We start from the raw sequence: 21,373 nt of genomic DNA on the forward strand, positions 1-21,373 counted from the left end.
ACATGGGTAAGGAAAGATTTTGCTAAGACTACTGATTCAAAAACTAGTGAAAAAACTCCTCACAGACACACTCTGAAAAATGTTTTACTTGTTGTCTTATTATCCCTTAATATGGTCCAACTGCCAGACCCCCCATCCTGCCCCTCAAGAAGTTGCCATGACCAGCCACATCAAAATCAATTCTGGCAAACTTGCCACACCAATGTAGGTGTATGTTGTCCTCACAGGACGGCCACTTCACTTCTTCTCATGGGCTTTTGTGTGCACTTGGTTTACAAACCCATTGACATGTGGAAGAAAAATATTGCATGGAAAATGATCGTACACATCAATATCTTTAATCAGTGATTTAACAAGCAGGCCCCAAGATATCACAGATATTGTTATCTAGGTGTTATTTTTATGGACATTAAATTTTTTTTCTCAGATGAAAAATTTTTTCAAAGGTAAAGGTATTACTTTAAGAAGTTGAATTTCAGTGTGAGTTTAAAATATGATTTGTTACATGGATAAGAAATCACAGGGATGAGGACACATATTTGAAGACACATATTGTGAATCTCAAAGAATTAAAATCAAATTGGTAAAGATTATTTTGCCTTCAAAAAAATCTTTGAGAATGCACTCTTGACCTCCTTGTTCCTCAGGCTGTAGACCATAGGGTTCAGCATGGGGATGACCATGGTGTAGAACACAGAGGCAACTTTGTCTGTGTCCATGGAGTGACTGGAGCTGGGCTGTAAATACATAAAGATAACAGCTCCATAGAAAATGGAGACTGCAGTGAAATGAGAAGCACAGGTGGATACAGCTTTCCGATACCCTGCAGCTGAGTGCATTTTTAGGATGGTAATAAAGATAAATATATAGGATACAAAGATAAGTAGGAGAGCAAAAAAGATATTGAAGCTGGCTACATAAATAAGAACCAGCTCATGGAGATGTCTATCAGAGCAAGACACAGCCACAACTGCTGGAATATCACAGAAGAAATGATGGACCACACTGGACTTACAGAAGGTGAGACTGAACGTGTTCCCAGTGTAGATGGAGGCATTCAGGAAACCACAGACATAGCAGCCTATGATCAGATATGCACACACACGTGTCGTCATGGTAGTGGTGTAGTGCAGGGGCTTGCACACTGCTGCATAGCGGTCATAGGCCATTGAGGCCAAGAGGTAATTTTCCACATTGGCACATAATGCAAAAAAGAACATCTGAGCAGCACAAGCATTGTAGGAAATAACTTTGTCTCCTAGAAGGAGCCCGGCCATGACCATAGGAGTGACAGCTGAAGAGTAGCAAAAGTCCACCAGAGACAGGTTACTAAGGAAAAAGTACATGGGAGTGTGGAGACAGGAGTCCAGGAGAATCAGCAGGATCATCCCCAGGTTCCCAACCAGAGTGACGGTGTAGATGAGGAGGAAGGTCACAAAGAGAGGAAGCTGCAGACCTGGGTCCTTGGTCAGTCCCAGCAAGATGAACTCTGTCACTTCTGTTCTGTTCTCCATCGGTTACCTGAGAATCACTAGATGCTAGGTAGCAATGAGGACAAAGGAAGAGAATGGCAAAGGCATTGAATTTTAATTGGGGCATATAAGTACAAGATATATTCTTTCATTATCCCAATAACTTGTTCTTTTAAGACTCCTTGAGAAACACATTTCTGCTTTAATTACATAGTGAGTACAAGCTGTTGGATCTGAGAAATCTTAATAGGTCATCTACTAAATTTAATCATCATGTATAATTCTTAGAGGCATTTTAATATTTTGAAGAAAATGGCTTGTGTGGGTGAATCTGTTTATCACTCCTCGGCTCAGTAACAGCTGACACAACCATGTTTCTCATCTGCCAACAACTGCTGTAGACACTTTAGATTTTCATCTTAGTTTCCTCTCAACAATCTTATGGGTTTAATTGGTGTTACATCCACTTAAATTATGAAACACAAGAGATAGAGCCCTTAATACGTATTCACACAGTGTTATTTGTCAATCACTTGCTCTGGACCCAGGTGAATTTCTAACCCAAGCTGAGTGGATCCTAAATCTCATAGTCTAAAATGAACATAAAAGAGATTAAACTTAATTGAAATTACAATTACTCCTCCTCTCATCTACTTTGTTTCAATCTCAGTGTTTGATATTTCATAAGTGAAATAAATAAAGAGTGAGTGATTGGATGTAAATTTCATCTCATTCGTACTATATTTGCCTCTCATGGGAGCCCTAAATGAATTAACAAGATCTAAATTGCATTGTGACCTTTTCCTAACTCTCCCGTGCTTATTATTCTCAGCATATCTGCATAGGTTGACTATGAGGACTATGATGTGGCTATAAGCATAAACTATGATTAGGCTGAGGAAGAATTTAACTCTTTCTGATTTCGTTCTTGTTCCTGGGGATTTAAAGCAGGGGCACGTTGCCACTGATCTATTTCCCAGCTCCTTTTTAAATTTTTTTAAAAAATTGAGATAGCATCTCAATAATTTGCTGAAAGTCTCCCTAAGTTTCAGAGTCTGGCCTTGACCTTGAGATGCTCCTGCCTCAACCTCCCAATTTTCAGGGATTTCAGGTGTGGACTACTGTACCTGGCAGAGTTTACCTCTTGAGTCACCATAGCAAGTCTATGTGCAGTAGATGTGGTGGGATAACTGGTGGGTGGGAGCATGTTCAGCCTGCAGAAGCAGTTCTGAGAGGAGGTGTATCTGATACAGCAGATACAGGGCTGAGGTTCCTGGCAGAGACACATATCAGACCTACTGTTTACCACCTGGGTATCATTGTCCCTAACCTAACTCTCCTGAACATCATGTTTCCATTTGCAAAATGAAGACAGTATTAAAACCTATTTTTAGGTATTAAGAAAGATACTGTGTAAAGGACAATGGATCTTATATGTGTCTGGCAAGCAGAGCCTGGTGAGTCTTGGTTATATTATCATTAGAATGCAATTATGGTCTTTATTTTTTTTTATTCATTTATTTTGGCATAGTCAGAGGCAGAAGTTTATTTAGAAAGATGGATACACATTCAAGGAAGAATGCAGGCTGCAGCCCTGACTTGGGCTTGGGGTCCAATATTTATAGAAGGGCTGGGTCAGTGGCTGGATTGGAAGTGGATTTAGGGTAGAACTGCAATTTCCCACCAGTTTTTCTGCACTTGTGTATTTCCCTCATTTTACAAGGGCAAGGACCAAGAGTGTGAGCCAAGGTTTGCAACTGTGTTTTCTGCACATCAGTGGCTTGATTCTGCATTTCAATGGCTTGTTTCTGTATTTTCTCTCCTTTTCCTAAATCCCCATCTCCTCCCCACACCCCAGACTTTGGTCCCTTAATCTTAAGTGCTAGTGAGGGGTGAAGGGGATCATGGTTTTTATCATGGTTTGATCAGGTTGGATGCTGACTATCAGTTCTGGGTGAGTAGAAGTCTCCAAGCTTCTCTTCTAGCCTTTTTCCTGCACAAGGGCCTGTGAGATCTTTTGTGCTCTCCTTAAAGGCTGTTCTTACTTTAAGCACAAGATTACTGCTCCAAAAGTTTCATGTGAGCGACTTAAAGAAAAAAATTTCCCTATAAACTAGTAATTTAGATGGGGTAAAAAGTCCATTCTACTTAAAAAATTATTCTTTCTGTCATTACTGTGACCAGGTGGCCAAATCACAGAACAAGGGTTGAAAATTCCCTATTTAAGGGCTGTCTTTAGCTCACAGATCTCTTTTGGTGGCAAGTCTACATCTTAAAACACATTATTTGAATATTTTCTTGTGTTAGTAACAGTATTTAAATATTCTTTAATTGAAAGAATTTTGGGGAAGCATATCTGTCCAATACTACTATTCCCTACTTATTTTTACTAAGACTTTGGTTATTTTCACTTTATGAAGACATGAGGTTGGTCTAACTTAACATCTATGACCACTTTTAGCATGTACCATCTTGCAAAATCAATAAGGGTTTCACATAGTAGTGTGTGTTTGTGTGTGTGTGTGTGTGTGTGTGTGTGTGTGTGTGTGTACACTCTCTCACTTCTGGGTGTATGTAGGCCTATGCCAGGTAGGGTTACTCAAATGATCTACCTCATCCCCTGGATCTCCCTTTTATCAAAATACAAGATTGAAAGCTATCCTCAATCTAATAACAAGTGCTTGCTTTTAGTCATGCCATTCTTAATGATTGCCAATATGCTAGTAAAAGTCAGCCTGAGATTATGTGGGAAAGTTTAATATGCAGGTCGGAGTTTATTAGTTTGTTGAGGAACCTTTTCTAGTTTAAAGAAGTATGATTTCACTTTTTCTGATTTTTGTTTTTGTTTGTTTGTTGACCTCAAATGAGAAGTAAATATATAGTGAACAAGACAAAAATCACCAGCTAATCAATAAGAACATTATGTGTCTTATTTTGTGTGCAGATTTTTGGAGAAATAAGTACAATGTGTCATTAGTATTACAAAATCACCCATGATGGAAGCTTTGACATTATACCCCCTATTCACCACAGTTTCTCAGAGAAATGTTAAAGATTTCTCATTCTCTTTTTAAGTAACTCTAGGAAAGCATAGCTGTCCCACTACTGTTGCATGCATTACCCTTCTCACTGATGATGCTTTTGGAATGCAGAAGCTTACTAGTTTGCTGCATGAGAAAAAAGTTGATCCAGAAGAGTCAGTGTGGAGGCATCAAATCAGCCAGAGTATAGCATAAGTTCCAGTAGAGCAGTTCTCATTCGGGTAGTGGTCCAAAGTTTCCTCATTCTCTAAGAGAGGGAAAATGGGGGGAGAGATCCTTAACATAGATCAAGTTCCAAATCCTCACTGCATTCTTTCTGTTTCCTGGAAGAGTCACTTTTTCTTCCTTATTTATAAAATAAACATGACAAGATCACTTCTCTCCTAAAGTCCCCACATCAATTCTGTATATAACCAATAAAGAAGGTCTGTAGAACATCTGGTGAAGAGGTTACCATTTGAAAGTCCGTCTATATGATTTCTTTTTTTGGTGCTTTCCCTGACCAGGTTGAAGACTCACAGTAAATCCTCAGGCCAGAAGAAAGCTCTCTGCACTAACAATGCTTGGCATTTAGGTGGGTAAGCAAGGACCAATGGAGCATTGTGTGGAGTGAGCTTCTTCTGAGTCACACTGGGATTACAGAGAGTGATACCTGGATGCCAGGAGAGAATTATAGAGACTTGGAGATCTCTGGAGATTTTCCCCATGAGACCATCTACAACTCCTTATCCTTCTTTGGTAGGGAAGAAGCAAATAAACTGTCTGGAGGGATCAAGCTGATTATTATATTTTTAAAAGTAAAAATTTTAACTGATAAATGAAAAACAAAAATTGTCCAAAAAATAAGATATTAAGAAATGTTTGTATAAATGAATACATTGCACAATGTTTTAGAATATACACCTATCTCCTAAAGCATTTGCCATTTCTTTCTTAATTGGTATATATTAATTATACTGAATAGTTGGTATCCTCTTGGCATATTCGTACATGCATACAACACATCATTATCCAAAGTACATGCATGAAGACATGAATTGGTATGAATGTACTTTGTATACAACCAGAGATATGAAAAAATTGTGCTCTAAATGTGTAATAAGAATTGTAATGCATTCCATTGTCATATATAAATTTTTAAAAATTAATAAAAAATTGATCATGCATTGGGTTTTAAAAATACTTTTATTGATGAATCATAATTATATACAATAGTGGGCTTAAGTGTGATATAGTTTCCCTTACACATAGTGTAATCTGTTGCATTTCATTCTCCTAACTTCCCCTTCTCTCTTCTCTCCCTCTACCTAGTCCCCACTCTCTAACTGTACTGTTCTTCCTTCTATTTTCATGAGATACTTTTTTCCCCAAAATGTACTCTAGCTTTCGAATATGAAACAAAACACATGATCCTTGACTTTCAGAGTCTGACTTATTTCACTTAACATCATGTTCTCTGATTTCACCATCTGCCTACAAATGATATGATTTTGTTCCTTTTTATGATTGAGTAAAACTCCATTTGGTATATATACCTAATTTTTATACATTTACCCAATGACAAACATACACACACACATACACACACACACACAAGTCTGTACACTTTAGTTCCTTTGGATAAATACCAAGAAGTACTATAACTGGGTCATATGATGGATTCCATTCCTAGTCTTTTGAGCACACTTCATACTTATTTCTATAGTGTTGTTCTAATTTAATCTCCCACCAGAGTGTATTCACTAGCATGTTCGAATTTTCCACCTTCATAAATACATTAAGTCAATTCCTCATAATACAGTTAAAACAATATATAAGTGTATTCCCCTTCTCTCTCTCTCTCTCTCTCTCTCTCTCTCTCTCTCTCTCTCTCTCTCTCCTCATTGTCTTGAGACTCTACCCAAACCAGATTTTATAGAGTTACAGAGTTTTGTTCTGGTGGAATAGAACCTTAAAGATTAAATTTCTGATTTGATTCTGGAGTTTCTAGAATTAGAAATTAAATTAAATTAATGGAACTCTATATAGGCCAAGAAAAGGTGGTTATGCTATTGTAGCTGATGCAGCAGTCCTGAAAAACAAGTCTGATTGTCTTCAGGACCCCTTGCCACTGCTCTTCACCTTAGCTCTCTAGCTAGTTTCAGGTCCCAGAAGTTCCTTACGCAGTATGTTATAGATAAGGAGGAGGTGCGCTGATCTACAAAACCACTACTTGAGTTTTCTAATTTATGTAGAAATAAGTCTTGGGCTTAGGTATGGCCATAGATATTAATAGTATGACTGTGTGAAAGAAAGAAAAATCTGAATTAGGCCCAAATTGCTATTATAGGTCAAAAAAAGATAAATTCTGCATTAAATGTTGTGTGTCAAAGAGTTACAAGGATTCCTAAATTTCTTTATATTTGGATGAAACAACAAAAGGTGGTCTTCAACATATGAAGTAGAAATCCATGACACCTTTTGGTTTATTTTAGAAGAAGGGATTCAAAGCCTTAGGTAAACTGCAGTGTCAGAATGGATTTGTTATTGTAAACGTGCTTAGCCACTTGTGAGTTGATAAAGAAAACACACCTTATACCACAGCAACGAGAAGAAATAATTTTGTAAGGAGAAATCGAAGCATCTTTTTAGAGCTCTATGATTACACATCCCTGTAGGCCAGACCTTAAAGTCAGAAGTGAGGCCTCTTAATTGGAAAATATTAAAACATGGGAATGATTGAATCCCAATGTGGCAGGGGCCAACTGCCAAAAGCAAGATGTTTGTGATTAACATAATGAATAGCAGATTCAAAGTAGCAGCAAGAATAGTGGGATGTGTGTAATCCTATAGCATTGCTTTTCCAAAAAGTTAACCAGAAATTAGGTCTATTAAATTTAAAAAAAAATAGTTTTTAGTTGTCAATGGATCTTTTATTTAATTTATTTATATGTGGTGCTGAGGAGCAAACCCAAGGCCTCACACATGCCAGACAAGCTCACTACCCCTGAGCCAAAACTCTAGCCCCTTAAATTCTTATTCGATATATATATAAGAACAGATTCTAAGTCAAGTGATCAAAATCTACCTGATTCATAAGAACAGTCAAAATCTGTCAATCAATTCCCAGACTTAAGTAAATTTAAAGATCAAGACATGCTCTAAAATTTTTAAATGTTGGTGCAGTATAATATACATGTTAATGGTATTTATTGTAATTTTTTTATTATGTGCACATAACATAACTTTCCTCCATTTTATTCCCCAGTACTTCCTCTTTATCTCTTTCCTTCTTCCCTCAGGGTGAACCCTTCCTCTACTCTGCTGGTCTCTCTCTCTTCCATTTTCATAAGATCCCTCTTTTATACCTCGATTTTTCTAACTTCCACATATGAGAGAAAACATAACCCTTGATTTTCTGCATACTTTATAATGATTCTTTATAATCTTGCTATTAATACTTTTCCTTGCCTTATCCAAAATTTTAATGGTGTTTTTTACTAGGGCAATTTTTACTCTGATAAAGAAAATAACTAGATCTTTTGAGGGCTACTCAATGATGGCTCTAAATGGACACTCAGATGCACAAAACATCCCAGTGGAATATTAGTACGAGGAGGGCACTTATGCTTTTGGCATGAATTGTCCCCCAGAGGCTCAAGTGTTGAATGTTTGGTCACCAAATTCAGCAATATTTAGAGATGGGGCCCTTGAAAAGTGATTGGATCACTGGGCTCTGACCTCATAAGTGGTTAGTCTATCAAGGCATTCATAATTTGAATGGACTATTGGGAGGAGGTATAAACTGTAGACAGGTGGGGGCATATTTGGAGGAAGTGCACCATTGGGGATGGTAGCAAGAAGTTAGGTGATTTCTGTGAATTTACTGATGTGGTTCAGAAACTTTTTGAACTGATTTGTGAGAGGTTTGGAAAACTTTGAAGATGCAAGTCAGAGAAGTCTTAGTGTGGAGAAAAGGCTGTGCCCTGCTGAATTAGTGTATAATGTATACAACAGTGGTTTTCAGGCTGTTCCCTGCTCTGAATAGATAGAAGAGTAGTTTTAAAACTGTGCCTAACCCTCAGTTACTCTATTTCATAAAGTGGAAGTTTGCCTTTAGTTAGTGCATTTTCAGTACACATGCTGAGACAGAACGACTCTACACCTTGTTTATACAAGTAAACAACCACCATCTCCCAGCACAACCACAAATTGATAATAATTTATATTTTCCAACTTATCAAATTAAATTAGGAGTACCAAATCAAATTAAATTACTAAATTTATCAAATTAAATTAGGAGTCACAAATCACATCAGGAACACCAGGCACAGGAGCTTATCAATCTCATCTCCTAAGACCCAGAAAATGAAGAGCCCTCAAGACTGAACACAGTCACACTGATCCTGTCACCCAGTCAATCATCAGGAGCCTTGCCCATCACCACAGTGATGAACATTTGATTTCTTTCCCACTGGACTTTGGCACAGCGTGATTTTTTCCTGCCTTTGAAGAGGGATCACTAACTGCCTTCCATCCAGACTCTCTGCCTGGACAACTCTGCAGAACTGATTTGTTAAAATCCTTGTCTGAATACCTATTGTGACTCTTTGATGCTTGACATTAATATCTTATTCTACTATGTCCTTGGCACAGGATTCTGCAACCCTGGGTCACCTTAATCATTTCTTAGTCTTTCTGTGAAAAATAAATATATATTTCACACAATGATATGCATTTAATTGTGGAACACTAGACACATATAAACCTGCTGAGCTTACCATCCATGTCACTCCAGGTTGTTTTGGATGGAACTTATGATAGCAGATTAAAGGACATAAGACTCCCATTGGATTTGGTCAATAGTTACAGAAGCAGGTAGAAGAACATTATAGGCTGTTGAAAAGACTTGTACTGTCTTTTTTGTCACAGAGCCCATTACCAGAGAAACACCAGTCATGGCTGTACAACAGGTGAAGATAAGATGGTTGTAGGAAACCTTGGCAGAAGAAATTGCCATTAGACTTCATTGTAGACTAAAGCATACAAAACTATGTGGGCAGCTATGACATGCTGGGAACTGCCCATAAAGATATCGGATGTTGGGTTGGGGATGTGGCTCAAGTGGTAGCGCGCTCGCCTGGCATGCATGCGGCCCGGGTTCGATCCTCAGCACCACATACAAACAAAGATGTTGTGTCTGCCAAAAACTAAAAAAAAATAAATATTAAAAATATTCTCTCTCTCTCTCTCTCTCTCTCTCTCTCTCTCTCTCTCTCTCTCTCTCTCTTCCCCACTCTCTCTTAAAAAAAAAAAAAAAAGATATCTGATATTGTTGCTGTATTCCAGAACTGTCTTGCCTGCTCTCTCTTTGGTGCTTATCAAGGTGAGAGTCCTAGCCCATTAGCTTATTTCTCTCAGCAGGAGAAATGTGTGCCTAATTTAGAGGTGGGATGACTTCCAAACTCAATCTCTTTCCCCCAATACTGTGGGTCACATGATAGTCCTAAACTGGGCAATCACAAGTTCTTTTATTCCATTATAAGCTTAATTAATAACACCTATTACACTAAAGTCACACATTACATTTTAGAGGGAGCTGTGGACTCTGCTTTTATTAAATCTCCTAACTGGAGAGGCTTATTTCTTGTCTCTTTTTGGAGGAAGAGTCCACTCTACCTTTGAGATCGCCTCCCCTTTTGTTTTCTTATTGAGAGGTAATGGCCAGAACCTCTTGCCCTTCAGCAGTCACTTCCACAACTGTACCAGGGTGGCATTAGGTTATTGGTCTATTTTCCTCTGATCTACTCCCTCTGCTATTAAGTCTACCCACATGTGTCTATGAGAAGCTCAGAGAAGTCTTTCCAATTTGGGCTGGGTGTCACTGTTTCCTGTCACAATCTTTCTGTCTCCCCTAGATCTGTACTGCTTGCTGGAGGTGCTGCCTTATTAATGGAAAAATAGTTAATGTCATGGCATAATAAATGGGTGGAGAGGCTGTGTGTTACACTGCACTCCTCATCCTGGCAGCCCAAGTCATACTGTCTGGTCCTGGGAAGAGTAGCATATTTAATTCCCAGTATCCACAAGTAGCTTTATAGTTATTTCATATAGGCCCAGGTACCTATGGGCATAGAAATATCTCTGGAATTTTGCCAAGAAGCAGCCAATCTAGTAGTGTCCCAACACTTTCATCTGCAGAACTGATGTAAAGCTCCTGACATAAAGCTGGGTGAGCAGCTATCACATTCAACATAATTCCATCGGTTCCAGGGCCCCACAAGCAGAGCAGACATGCCTGTATTTGGACCCCAGGTCCACCAGCTCCATGGAGATATGTGGTCTCATACGAGTATGTAAACATGTCTCTGGAGTGAGGTGCAGATCTGGATTCACCCAGCACAGGGTGCTTCTACTGGGGCTTCCTCCATTCATCACTGGTCTACCTTTGATTATATTTTCATTCTCCACCTCAGCTTGTATGTCACTAGAAGTAGAGGACTCCCTGAGTGGGTCCTAGGTCTGAGGGTTCCAGTTTTCACTAGTCACTCCGGCTGACTCTGGGCACTCATACTGACTCTGGGGATGTGCTTTTCCCTCAGTTTAGCCTATTAGCCTGCTATGGACAGTCATCTGTAAATTCTAGGCACCACAGCAGCCCATCCTTGCTGTTAACTTGTGCTAAAGTAGCATCTTTTTCTAGTTTTAACGCTTCCTATATTCTACAGAGCTGAGCCTCAGTGGCTAGCTTCTGGTATGTGACTAACTTTATTGCATACAGCAGGAGCTTTGTCCCCACTGCAGCAGCAGCAATGCTTGTTCCTTTCGCTTTTCTGTGACCACTTTGGACACTGCTTCCAACACTTGCAGCACCCCTCTTTGTATTTTTAGGGTGTCCTTTTATTCATTGATGGCTCCAACCTCTCTGATAGAAAAGTCACCTCCAACCACATGGAGACTTATGGCCGGCCTGGGATTTTCCTTTCAGACACCAAGTCCCTCCCCAATTCTGGAGTCAACTCAACAAGTCCCCCTGTGGAATCCTGCTGACTATGCCAATTCTTCAACCCCAGGGCTATAAACACCCAAAAGCATACTGTTTACTGATCCCCCAAAACGAACATGGGGACCAAGCAGGCAGGTTTTATTACTTACTCTCAGTGACACTAGGGCAGGATAAAATGGAGGGATGCCTTATGTCTGCAAGCAGAGGAAATATATAGGATAGCTTGCATGCCTACTGCACAGGTGGATTTTCTCAGATATTTTATGAGTATATTCCTTTACTGTAAAACCAGGATCAATGTGATTAGATTCTCTCCTAAAGACTGGAACTAAGGGAAGTGGGCAGCTTCCCTTCTCCGTTTCCTTTGTTAGAATATTCTTTGGAGAGCATCTTATCTCACTGCAAGCTTACTTAGACACTCATTAGTGTTTCATTCAGTATACATTTCAGCAAGAAACTTGTCCATATCTTGTCCATATCTGAGAATGTGTGTGAGGCTGAATATAAATCTGGTAGTGAATAATAATTAATCTGGTGGTGAAAAGATTAAGGAACTACAGCATCAGGCAGAGGCATGGTATTGCTGGCAACTTTTACCAGGTTTACAGTGAGAGTCAGAAAGAGGAAGAGAGCAGAAATATAAAAAATATTTCAGTTTGGCTAGAAAAACACATGTGAAATTGGTACCACGGAAGGTGTGGTTAGTGAAGAGATAAGCACCGTTAACGAAAAGCTAGGTACTTTTTCACCAGAAGAGTAGAAAAGATGCTTGAGAACATTTCAGGAACTGAATAGTGTAGAGTTCAATAGTGTAATGTGAAAACTTGTTTGAAAGTCTTTGCTATGAGAAGAGAGTCCTGGGTTCCCTTTTCCCACAGGGTTGCCTAGAAATTTTTTCTACAGAGTTTGTTTCAGGCTCCTAGGCACTCAGAGCCACCTGTGAAACTGGGCTTTGATACTGTTTCTGCTGGTAGCAGACCTTGGTGTCTTCCACCTGGTGTAGGTTTTGCAGGCATAAACAATGTGAAGGTTTGGATCTGGGGTATCTCTCCAAAAAAGCTCCGAGTCAATGCAAGAATATTTGGAGATAAAAATAATTGGATTGCGAGAGCTGTAACCTAATCAAGCCATCCTAGTTTGAATGGACCATCTGGGTAAATGCAGGCACGTGGGGTGTAGCTGAATGAAATGAATCACTGGAGGCATCCCCTGGAAGGGTTTTTCTTCTTGCAACATCTCTCTCCCTACTCCACTCCTCTCCTTCCTTGTTGCTATGAGGAGAGAAGCTTCTCTTTACTACAGTTTTGTCCCATGATGTTCTGCCTTACTTTGGACCCAGAGCAATGGAGTCTCTCACCTATGGACTGAGACCTCTGACCATGAGCTAAATAAAAATTTCCTCCTTTAATTTGTTCTTTTTGTGTATTTTTTTTTTGTCACAGTGATAAAAATATCTGACCAAAACAGAGACTGGTACCAAGAAGTGGGGTCATAGCTAAGACAAACCTGACCACATGGTTCAGAAGCTTTTGGAGCTGGTTTGCAAAAGGTAGTTTGAAAAGTTTGGAGATGCAGGCTGGCAGAGGTGAAGCTTAGTGGGCAGTTCTGGTGGGAGCTCAGAAGACTAGAATGCCAATAGAATTATACATCATGCTCATGAGGTTTTGGAGGATTCTATTGGAAATTTGACTAGAAGAAATTCATGCTACATTCTGGCAAAAAAAAAAAAAAAAAACCTAGTCAACTTTTTGCCCGTGTCTTGAGATTTGGTGTGAGGCTGAATTTAAAGGTGATGGACTAATTAATGTGGTTGAGAAAAGTTACAGCAGCACAGCATTCATCCAGTGGCATGGACATTTCTGGTAGCTTTTAGTCAGCTTACTGTAAGAATTGAGAGCAGAAAACAGCTAAAGGATTTTTAAAACTTGAAATTTGGCTGGAAAAGTACATACAAAGCTGGAGCCAAGAAAGTTGTGTTTGTTGGAGAAATTACAGTCCTTAATGCTATGCTAAATACTTTGCACAGAGAAAATAGAAGAGATGGCTTGAGAAATTCTCAGGAATTGATAAAACAACATCCATTGCAAGCTCAAGGATGTAAAAGTAAAAATTCCTTTGAGAAGGGATAATGAGGAAACCCTGCTTGCAGAGTGGGGCTAAAATGTTGTTTCACCATTCTGGGACACATAGGTACTCAGAAGGCGCTGCAGCCATGATACCAGGGGATCCATGCACTAAATGAGCAGGTGGTGTACTTGGCAGCATTCTTATGGTGATGGTTTTACAGGAAGAGAGGATGCTAAAATTAAGGGGTCATGAAGGTTTCCCCTGAGATTTCAAAGGAAAGCTCGAGAAACCAGTAAAAGTATGGCAGGGTTAGAGTCAATACCCTGAGAAGGTAATATATAAAGTTATGAAGGTGAAGCTGGAACTGGGATGGAGACCCCAGGGATTAAGAGATGCCAGTAATGTGAACTATTTGCTGAGAAAAGCTGTTGTCTGCAGGAAAAAAAAAAAACTAAAAGAAAACCCATATGTTCTGCTACTGGCAACCAGAGCTGCCCATACACTTTTGGAAGCACATCTCCCTATCAGGTGTTCTAGAGATGCCGTACTTGGAGTTACTGGACCTGTTTGACTGGCTGGGCTTTAGTCTTGTGTTGACCGTAATTCAATTCTGTTCCTTCATTCTGTACCCATATTCCTCATTTCAGAATAGAAATGTTTACTCTGTGCCACTGTCTATTGGATATAAGTAACTTGCTTTTGGTTTCTACAGGGACTCACAGTAAAGACTTTGCTTTGAGTCTCAGATGATATTTTTGACTTGGATTTTGGGTAATGCTGAAACTGTAAACACTATAGGACTCTTGGAGATAAATTAAATGAATTTTATATTGTGAGATAGACATAAATTTGGGGAGAAAGGGGGCAAATATTTTGGTTTAGCTATAAGGTCTTCCCCCAAAGCCCTTGTGTTAATAACTGAGTATTTGGAAGTGAAATGACTGGATTGTGAGAGCTATAACACAATCAGACCACCCTAGTTTGCATGGATGACTGAGAGATAACTGTAAGCAGGTGGGGCATAGCTGGAGGAGGTGGGTCACTCAAGCTGTGCCCTGGAAGTATTTACTCTTCCTGTGGCCCTTTCCTTTTTCTCTGCTTCCTTGCTGCCATGAAGGTAGTGATTTCTCTTTGCTGTGCTCTTCCCCCATGATGTTCTGCCTCACTATGAGCCCAGAGTGAAGGAGTCCGCTGTCTCTGAACTGAGACCTCTGAAACCTTGAGACCCAAATAAACTTTTTCTCCTCTAACTTTTTCTTTGGGGGGTATTTTGATCACAGTTATGAAAAAGCTGATGGGTGAAAATGGGATTAATTCAATGGCTGGAGAGTTTACATAGAGTTTACTACCAGGGGAGTTTACATAGATTCTAGTGAACTACAAGTCAATTTTTCCATTTTCTCATTGAGATTATCATTCATCTGAATCATCCATTGAAGAAAAATTTTGCATTTCTTATGATTGTTTAATCACGAGTAACATGAAAACACTAAGCTACTGTTTCCTAGTAGAGGTAAGGAAAATTGCACAGGAAATACAAGATATTCCTTAGGGTTGTCTTAGTGTTATCATTCCCATTGAATGGGAAACTATGACAACTCAAATAAAGGCTAGTAATGTTCTTGGCCCTTCAGGAATGGAGATTTAGATCACCCCTACATGTTAAGAACAATAAACAAATGAAATGTTCACTGAAGGAAGGAAAATAAGAGAATGGGTAGTAGAACTAGGTATTTAGAACACTAGTTATATTCCCACAAGAAGTTAAAATTAAGAATACAGTTATGAGTATTTCTTCTTACGTTGTTTATGAGCATATGTGTGCTATTTGAAATATATTTATTTCCCCCTCTCTCTTCTCCCATTATCATGAATCACTTGATGTGTTCACTTTAGTTCATAGTATTTAAGTACAATGTTATTACATTTACATAACAGTTATTGGATATCAACAGTAAGTGTAAACATCATCCAAATTATTGGCATCCTGTGGTGAGGAGAGATCAGTATGTGTTTGCTTATACTCAGGACATTATATTATGTTAGGTGGGCGAATTGCCTTGTTATTGCCTTATTTGGAGATAAAGTATGTTTTAAAGAAATGTGTATCAGTGCCAAGTCAACAAATGTAGGACTTGTGATGATTAATTTTAATTCATCAACCTAGGAAGTGTTTTTAGATGATATTAACATTTAATCCAGTGAAACTTGGGTTGGGCAAAGTATGAATGAGTCTCATCTAATGACTGAAGATCTCAACGTAACATAACCACTTGCTTCCTGAATTACAGGGAATTCTCCAACAACTGCCTTTAGAGTGATTGCACATCAGCTCTGTGGAACTCTTCTTGAGGCTTCAGACCTGAAATACACAATTAGTTCTAGTAAGTCTTTCTTTGCTGGCCAACTCTGCAGACCTGAATCTGCCAGTCTCCATAATTGTAAGAATGAATTCCTCATAATGTATCTCTCTCTTTCTCTTCTCTCCCTATTTCACACACACACACAACACACACACACACACACACACAACTCTCTGTTTCTATGGAGAACACTAACTAATAAAACTATTTGGGGAAATTAATACATGAATGATATAGGAATAAAAAGGTACATGACAAAAGTAATTCACATAAAAGGAAGTTGTATCCAAACATTTTAGGAGCAAGAACATACGCTAGATCAAAACCAGAAAAACTACAGCAGTTCTTTATTATCATTTATTACTGAACAATAAGTAAATGAAACTTTTCAACAAGGTAGACAATGGAAGAATGGATTTGAAAGGATGATTAAACTGTGCAATATTTACAAAAAAGCTACTTATATACAAAGACACAAATAGCATGAAAATTAAATGATGGAAAAATATTCACTCATTATCTGCTCCTGGAAAACAAAAGAAGTTATTATTTGACAAAATAGGCTTTAAGAAAAAAATATGTTAGAAGAGAAAAATAAACAATATATCTGGAGGCACCAGTTATTGAAGAGAATATTATTAAAAACAAATGTGATGGACATTATTACCCTCGGTCCATGTATGACTGCATATGTGGTGCAATGCTACACTGTGTACAATCAGAGAAATGAAAAGTTGTGCTGCAATTGTGTACAATGAATAAAAATACATTCTGCTGTCATATATACCTAATTAAAATAAATTAATTAATTTAAAAAATAGTCATCTATCAACTGGTTCTCAAAATATATGAAGAAATGTAAACAAAATTAAAAGGAGATCTAGACCATTCTATAGTAATAGACTTTACTATGTGACTTTTAATAATGAATAAAACAGATAGAAAGAGGATCAAGATGAAACTGAGAATATGAATAACATAATAATCCAAAAAGTCTTAACAGACATACTGAGTCTTCTGTCCAAGAACTGCTTATTCTGAGTTGCACATAAAACCTTCCCAAGGACAAACTACATCTTAGGCTAAAAATCTATTCTCAATAAACATAGGAAGATTTAAATCTCATAAAACATCGTCACCCACCACAATGCAATTGAAGTAAAAATCAATAACAAGAAAAATTTTAGTATTCCTACATGTAAGAATACATTATAATCAATAAGTAAGAGAGGGAAAGAAATTAAAAATAATTTGAGACAAACAGAAGCAAAACAACAAAAAAGTAAATTTTGGCAGAAGCAGAAAGTTGTCATTGTAAGTGTCTATGTTAAATAAGTGGAGTGATCTCAAGGAAGTAAGCTGACTTCAAATTTGCAGGAAATACTATTATAAAGTGAAAGCTTAAACTGAAAGTAGCAGAAGGAAGAAAATAAATATTAGATCAGAATAAATAAATAAGATATAAAATAAGAATAGGGATAATCAATAAAACCAAATATTGATTGTGTGGACAAAATGACAAAACTTTGAAGACTATGAAAAAAGAGAGAAAATTAAAATTAACAAAGTCATAAATAAAACTGAGAATATAACCTCTGACCTTATATGTCCAAGAACCAAGTGAATTTCGTGAATAGCTCTATTACAATATATTGGAAAACACTGAAAAATTCAGATTCCTGAAAATACCCACCCAAGCAAAATGGACTATAATAAAGAACTCTAAATATACTTATAAAACTGCAAATAATCAATTAGTAAAAAACTAATATTTCAACAAAGCAAACCCCAGGAGCAGATAGTTTCTCTTTGCATTCTCCAAAACTAATATATAATTGTAATGTATCATAGTGTCATGGAAAAGACTACATGTTTTGGCTGTTTTCTATGGTTGCTATAACTGTATTGCATATATGAAGTTTAGACAGCACATATGGATTCTAAACCAGAAGCTTGAAACCATCTTCCTGAGCTGTGACCAGTGTGTCATCAGAGTCTTAGTCTCTACATCATCTCTAGGTGCAACTCCAACATTCACACCTTCTACCTTGAGGTGGCAGCTATCATAAATGTTAATATCCCCTGCGTCCATGGTCTTCTTGCCAACTCCCCTGTTTTCTGTGGTTGTGTTTTTCTGACTTTATTTAATAATATGCATGGTATTGGCTTTAAGGTATCCATGGTTAATTTCAATGGCTTCTCAGTCCTAAAAGTCTCAGTTAATCATACCTGCAGAGTTAGTTCCTGTGTGCCAGGTAGAATAACCAAAAAAGGTTTTAGAAAATAGCACTTGACTAATTATAGGGCCAATATGGAGCTTGTCAGTATTCGATATGCCAGTCACCGTGTTTGAATTTTTCCACCAATGCATAATAATTTCAAAATTAAAGACCATGAAATATGTGCCACATCACATGGAAAAGATCATAAAGAAATGAGTTCAGGTACTATGCATCTCAAAAAAGTTAGAAGCATAATCATAAAGATTATTTTGCCTTTAAAACTGTCTTTGTGAATGCACTCTTGACCTCCTTGTTCCTCAGGCTGTAGACCATAGGGTTCAGCATGGGGATGACCATGGTGTAGAACACAGATATGATTTTGTCCGTGTCCATGGAGTGACTGGAGCTGGGCTGTAAGTACATGAAGATTAGAGTCCCATAGAAAATGGAGACTGCAGTAAAGTGGGAGGCACAGGTGGACAGAGCCTTCCTATGTCCTGTATCTGAGCGCATCTTCAGGATGGTGATGAAAATGAATACGTAGGATATTACGATAACTATAACACCAAAAAAGATATTGAAGCTGGCTACATAAATAAGAACCAGCTTATTCACATGTCTCTCCGAGCAGGAGAGAACCATGACTGCTGGAATTTCACAGAAAAAGTGATGGACCACATTGGAAAGACAGAACACAAGACTGAACGTGTTCCCAGTGTGGATGGAGGCATTCAGGAAACCAATGACATAACAGCCTAAGGTCAGCCACATACACATACTTGTCGTCATGGTGGTGGTGTAGTGCAGGGGCTTGCACACTGCTGCATAGCGGTCATAGGCCATTGAGCACAAGAGGAAATTTTCAACAGTAGCCGAGACTACAAAAAAGAACATCTGAGCAGCACAAGCATTGTAGGAGATGACCTTGTCTCCAAGGAGGAGGCCAGTCATGACCTTGGGAGTGACAGCTGAAGAGTAGCAAAAGTCCACCAGAGACAGGTTGCCCAGGAAAAAGTACATGGGAGTGTGGAGACGGGAGTCCAGGAGAATCAAAAGGATCATCCCCAGGTTCCCAACCAGAGTGATGGTGTAGATGAGGAGGAAGGTCACAAAGAGGGGGACTTGTAGATCTGGGTCATTGGTCAGTCCCAGAAGGATGAACTGTGTCACTTCTGTCCTGTTCTCCATCTATGTTATCTGAAGAAGACTGTGATATTCTACAGCATGAGAAAAATGATAAGAAAATCATAGTGAACTTGGGAAGTATGCATATCCTATGTAGTCTTTCAAAAACTTGCATGCTAAAAATTCTTCACAAAAAGCATTGAACTTAAAACCATGTTTGGGAAATAAAAAACCATGTTTGGTGTACAAGTTATATATATAATTATTTATAACAAATTATATATAATTGTATATGTAACAGGGTTACATACTGTCAAATTGAGGAACATTCATGAATTACAAACAATTTAAAATTTTTATGCTATTTAAACTGTGATTAGATAATTCATTACCCTTTGGAAAATAACATAAGGGTAGGTACATCTCTGCAACCATGTACTTCTGCTGAGCTGTCAAAGCTGGCCCTTCCATGTTGCTCACTGACCTACAACTGCTCTAGACATATCAGATGTGTATTCATTGTTTCCTCCCAATAATATTAGGAGTTTGGCTGATTGCAATATTCATGCAAATTATGAAGCAAGAGAGGCTTGGAAATCTCTTCACTTATTTGTAAACAAGTATTACCTGGCAATTTCTGTTCTGGAAACCTTTAACTCATTGTGAGTGGTCCCTGAGCTTAATCGTCTAATCTGAATTCAGACCAATGTGAATTTTACTCAGTGTACAATTACACCTTGTCACCTTTAGTTCCAACACTGTGTTTGGGACATCACAGAGAACTGGGTGAGTGACTGATTGGGGGATCATTTCCTTTCCTTCAGTATATGTTTGTCTCTAGTTAGAGGTAAAAGAAGCAAAAAATCATCCAGAACAGTGTGGTGATCCCTCTTTCAACTAAGAATGGATCCTAAATGAAACAGCAATCTCTGAAGGGCATGTTGACTTTTTCCAGCACCCTCCTACTTGTTTTTGCCAACATGTCTACACATGTTGATGGCGAACAGGATAACTTTTTAATTAGGTTCAAGAGGGATTTAAATCTGGAATCTACACAGATTATCCCTGAGAATAGGGATCACAGATCTAGAAAAACTCTATTCAGCATGCAGAAGTGATTTAGTGAGAAGCCATGTCATCAGATTTAGCAGACACAGAGTTTGGGTTCTAGTAAGAAACTCACATCAAACCTACCATTAACCACTAAGAATCACCAATCCTAACACAACTACCCTGAGCACATTATGTCCACCTGCAAAGTGAAAATCACAAGGAGAACTATTATGAGGTATCATGGTGGGAATCAAATAAGATATGCAGAAAAGATAACAAAATACTGGGTGTAATCACAGCATGTTGAATGTAGCTATCATGTTCTTATTAGGATGGGATCATGGTCTTTATCTTGATTTGATGGAGGGCATGCTCACATGCAGGACTTAGTTGTGGGTGAGTTTGAAGTTTTGAAGCTTCTCTCCCCAAAGAGCATTTCTCCCACACTAGGTCCACTGACGTTTTGTGGTCTCTCCACTGACATTCTGTCCTTGCCCCAAGCATGTGACTGATGCTCCTGTAATTTCAATGGGCCACGCTCTTAAAATTTCAACAGATGAATAGATAAAAACATGGGGTGTATGTGTGTGTGTGTGTGTATATATATAAATAAATATTACTCATCCTTAAAAAACAATGAAATTATGGCATTTGCTAGTAAATGGATGGAGCTGGAAAATATCATGCTAAGTGAAATAAGCCAATCCACAAAAGCCCAAAGAAGAATGTTTTCTCTGATATGTGGATGCTAATTCACCATGGTTGGGTAGGGGAGCTAAGAAAAAATAGTTACTTTAGATTAGATAGAGGGGAGTGAAGAGAGAGGAGGGGGTATGGGGATAGGAAGGACAGTAGAATGAATCAGACATTATTACCCTATGTAGATATATAACTGTATGACCAGTGTGATTCTATATCATGTACAACCAGAAGAATGAAATTATACTCCATTATATATGATGTATCAAAGTGAATACTACTGTCTGTATAACTAATTAAAACAAATAAAAATTATTTCTTAAAATCAATATATTTAGTTTGGGTA

The 21,373-nt window shown here is 38.2% G+C and overlaps 2 protein-coding genes across 2 annotated transcripts; both read right to left on the minus strand.

Annotated features, from left to right (window-relative positions):
• Positions 1–590: 590 nt before the first annotated feature.
• Positions 591–1,526, minus strand: LOC143391841 (olfactory receptor 5B3-like). Its single transcript, XM_076844595.1, has one exon. It carries the CDS (start codon positions 1,512–1,514, stop codon positions 591–593), a length of 924 nt encoding a protein of 307 aa, XP_076700710.1. The 5' UTR covers positions 1,515–1,526.
• Positions 1,527–18,414: 16,888 nt separating this feature from the next.
• On the minus strand, positions 18,415–19,341 carry LOC143391842 (olfactory receptor 5B3-like). The gene has a single exon (XM_076844596.2). The coding sequence runs from the start codon at positions 19,336–19,338 to the stop codon at positions 18,415–18,417; it is 924 nt and encodes a 307-aa protein (XP_076700711.2). The 5' UTR covers positions 19,339–19,341.
• Positions 19,342–21,373: the final 2,032 nt, after the last annotated feature.

This window comes from Callospermophilus lateralis, chromosome 2, assembly GCF_048772815.1.
Source record: "Callospermophilus lateralis isolate mCalLat2 chromosome 2, mCalLat2.hap1, whole genome shotgun sequence".
NCBI classification, from domain to species: domain Eukaryota; kingdom Metazoa; phylum Chordata; class Mammalia; order Rodentia; family Sciuridae; genus Callospermophilus; species Callospermophilus lateralis.

Excerpts from the sequence above, each read along its gene's own strand:
- LOC143391841 (XM_076844595.1), bottom strand. The coding sequence starts at position 1,514 with ATGGAGAACAGAACAGAAGTGACAGAGTTCATCTTGCTGGGACTGACC.
- LOC143391842 (XM_076844596.2), bottom strand. The coding sequence starts at position 19,338 with ATGGAGAACAGGACAGAAGTGACACAGTTCATCCTTCTGGGACTGACC.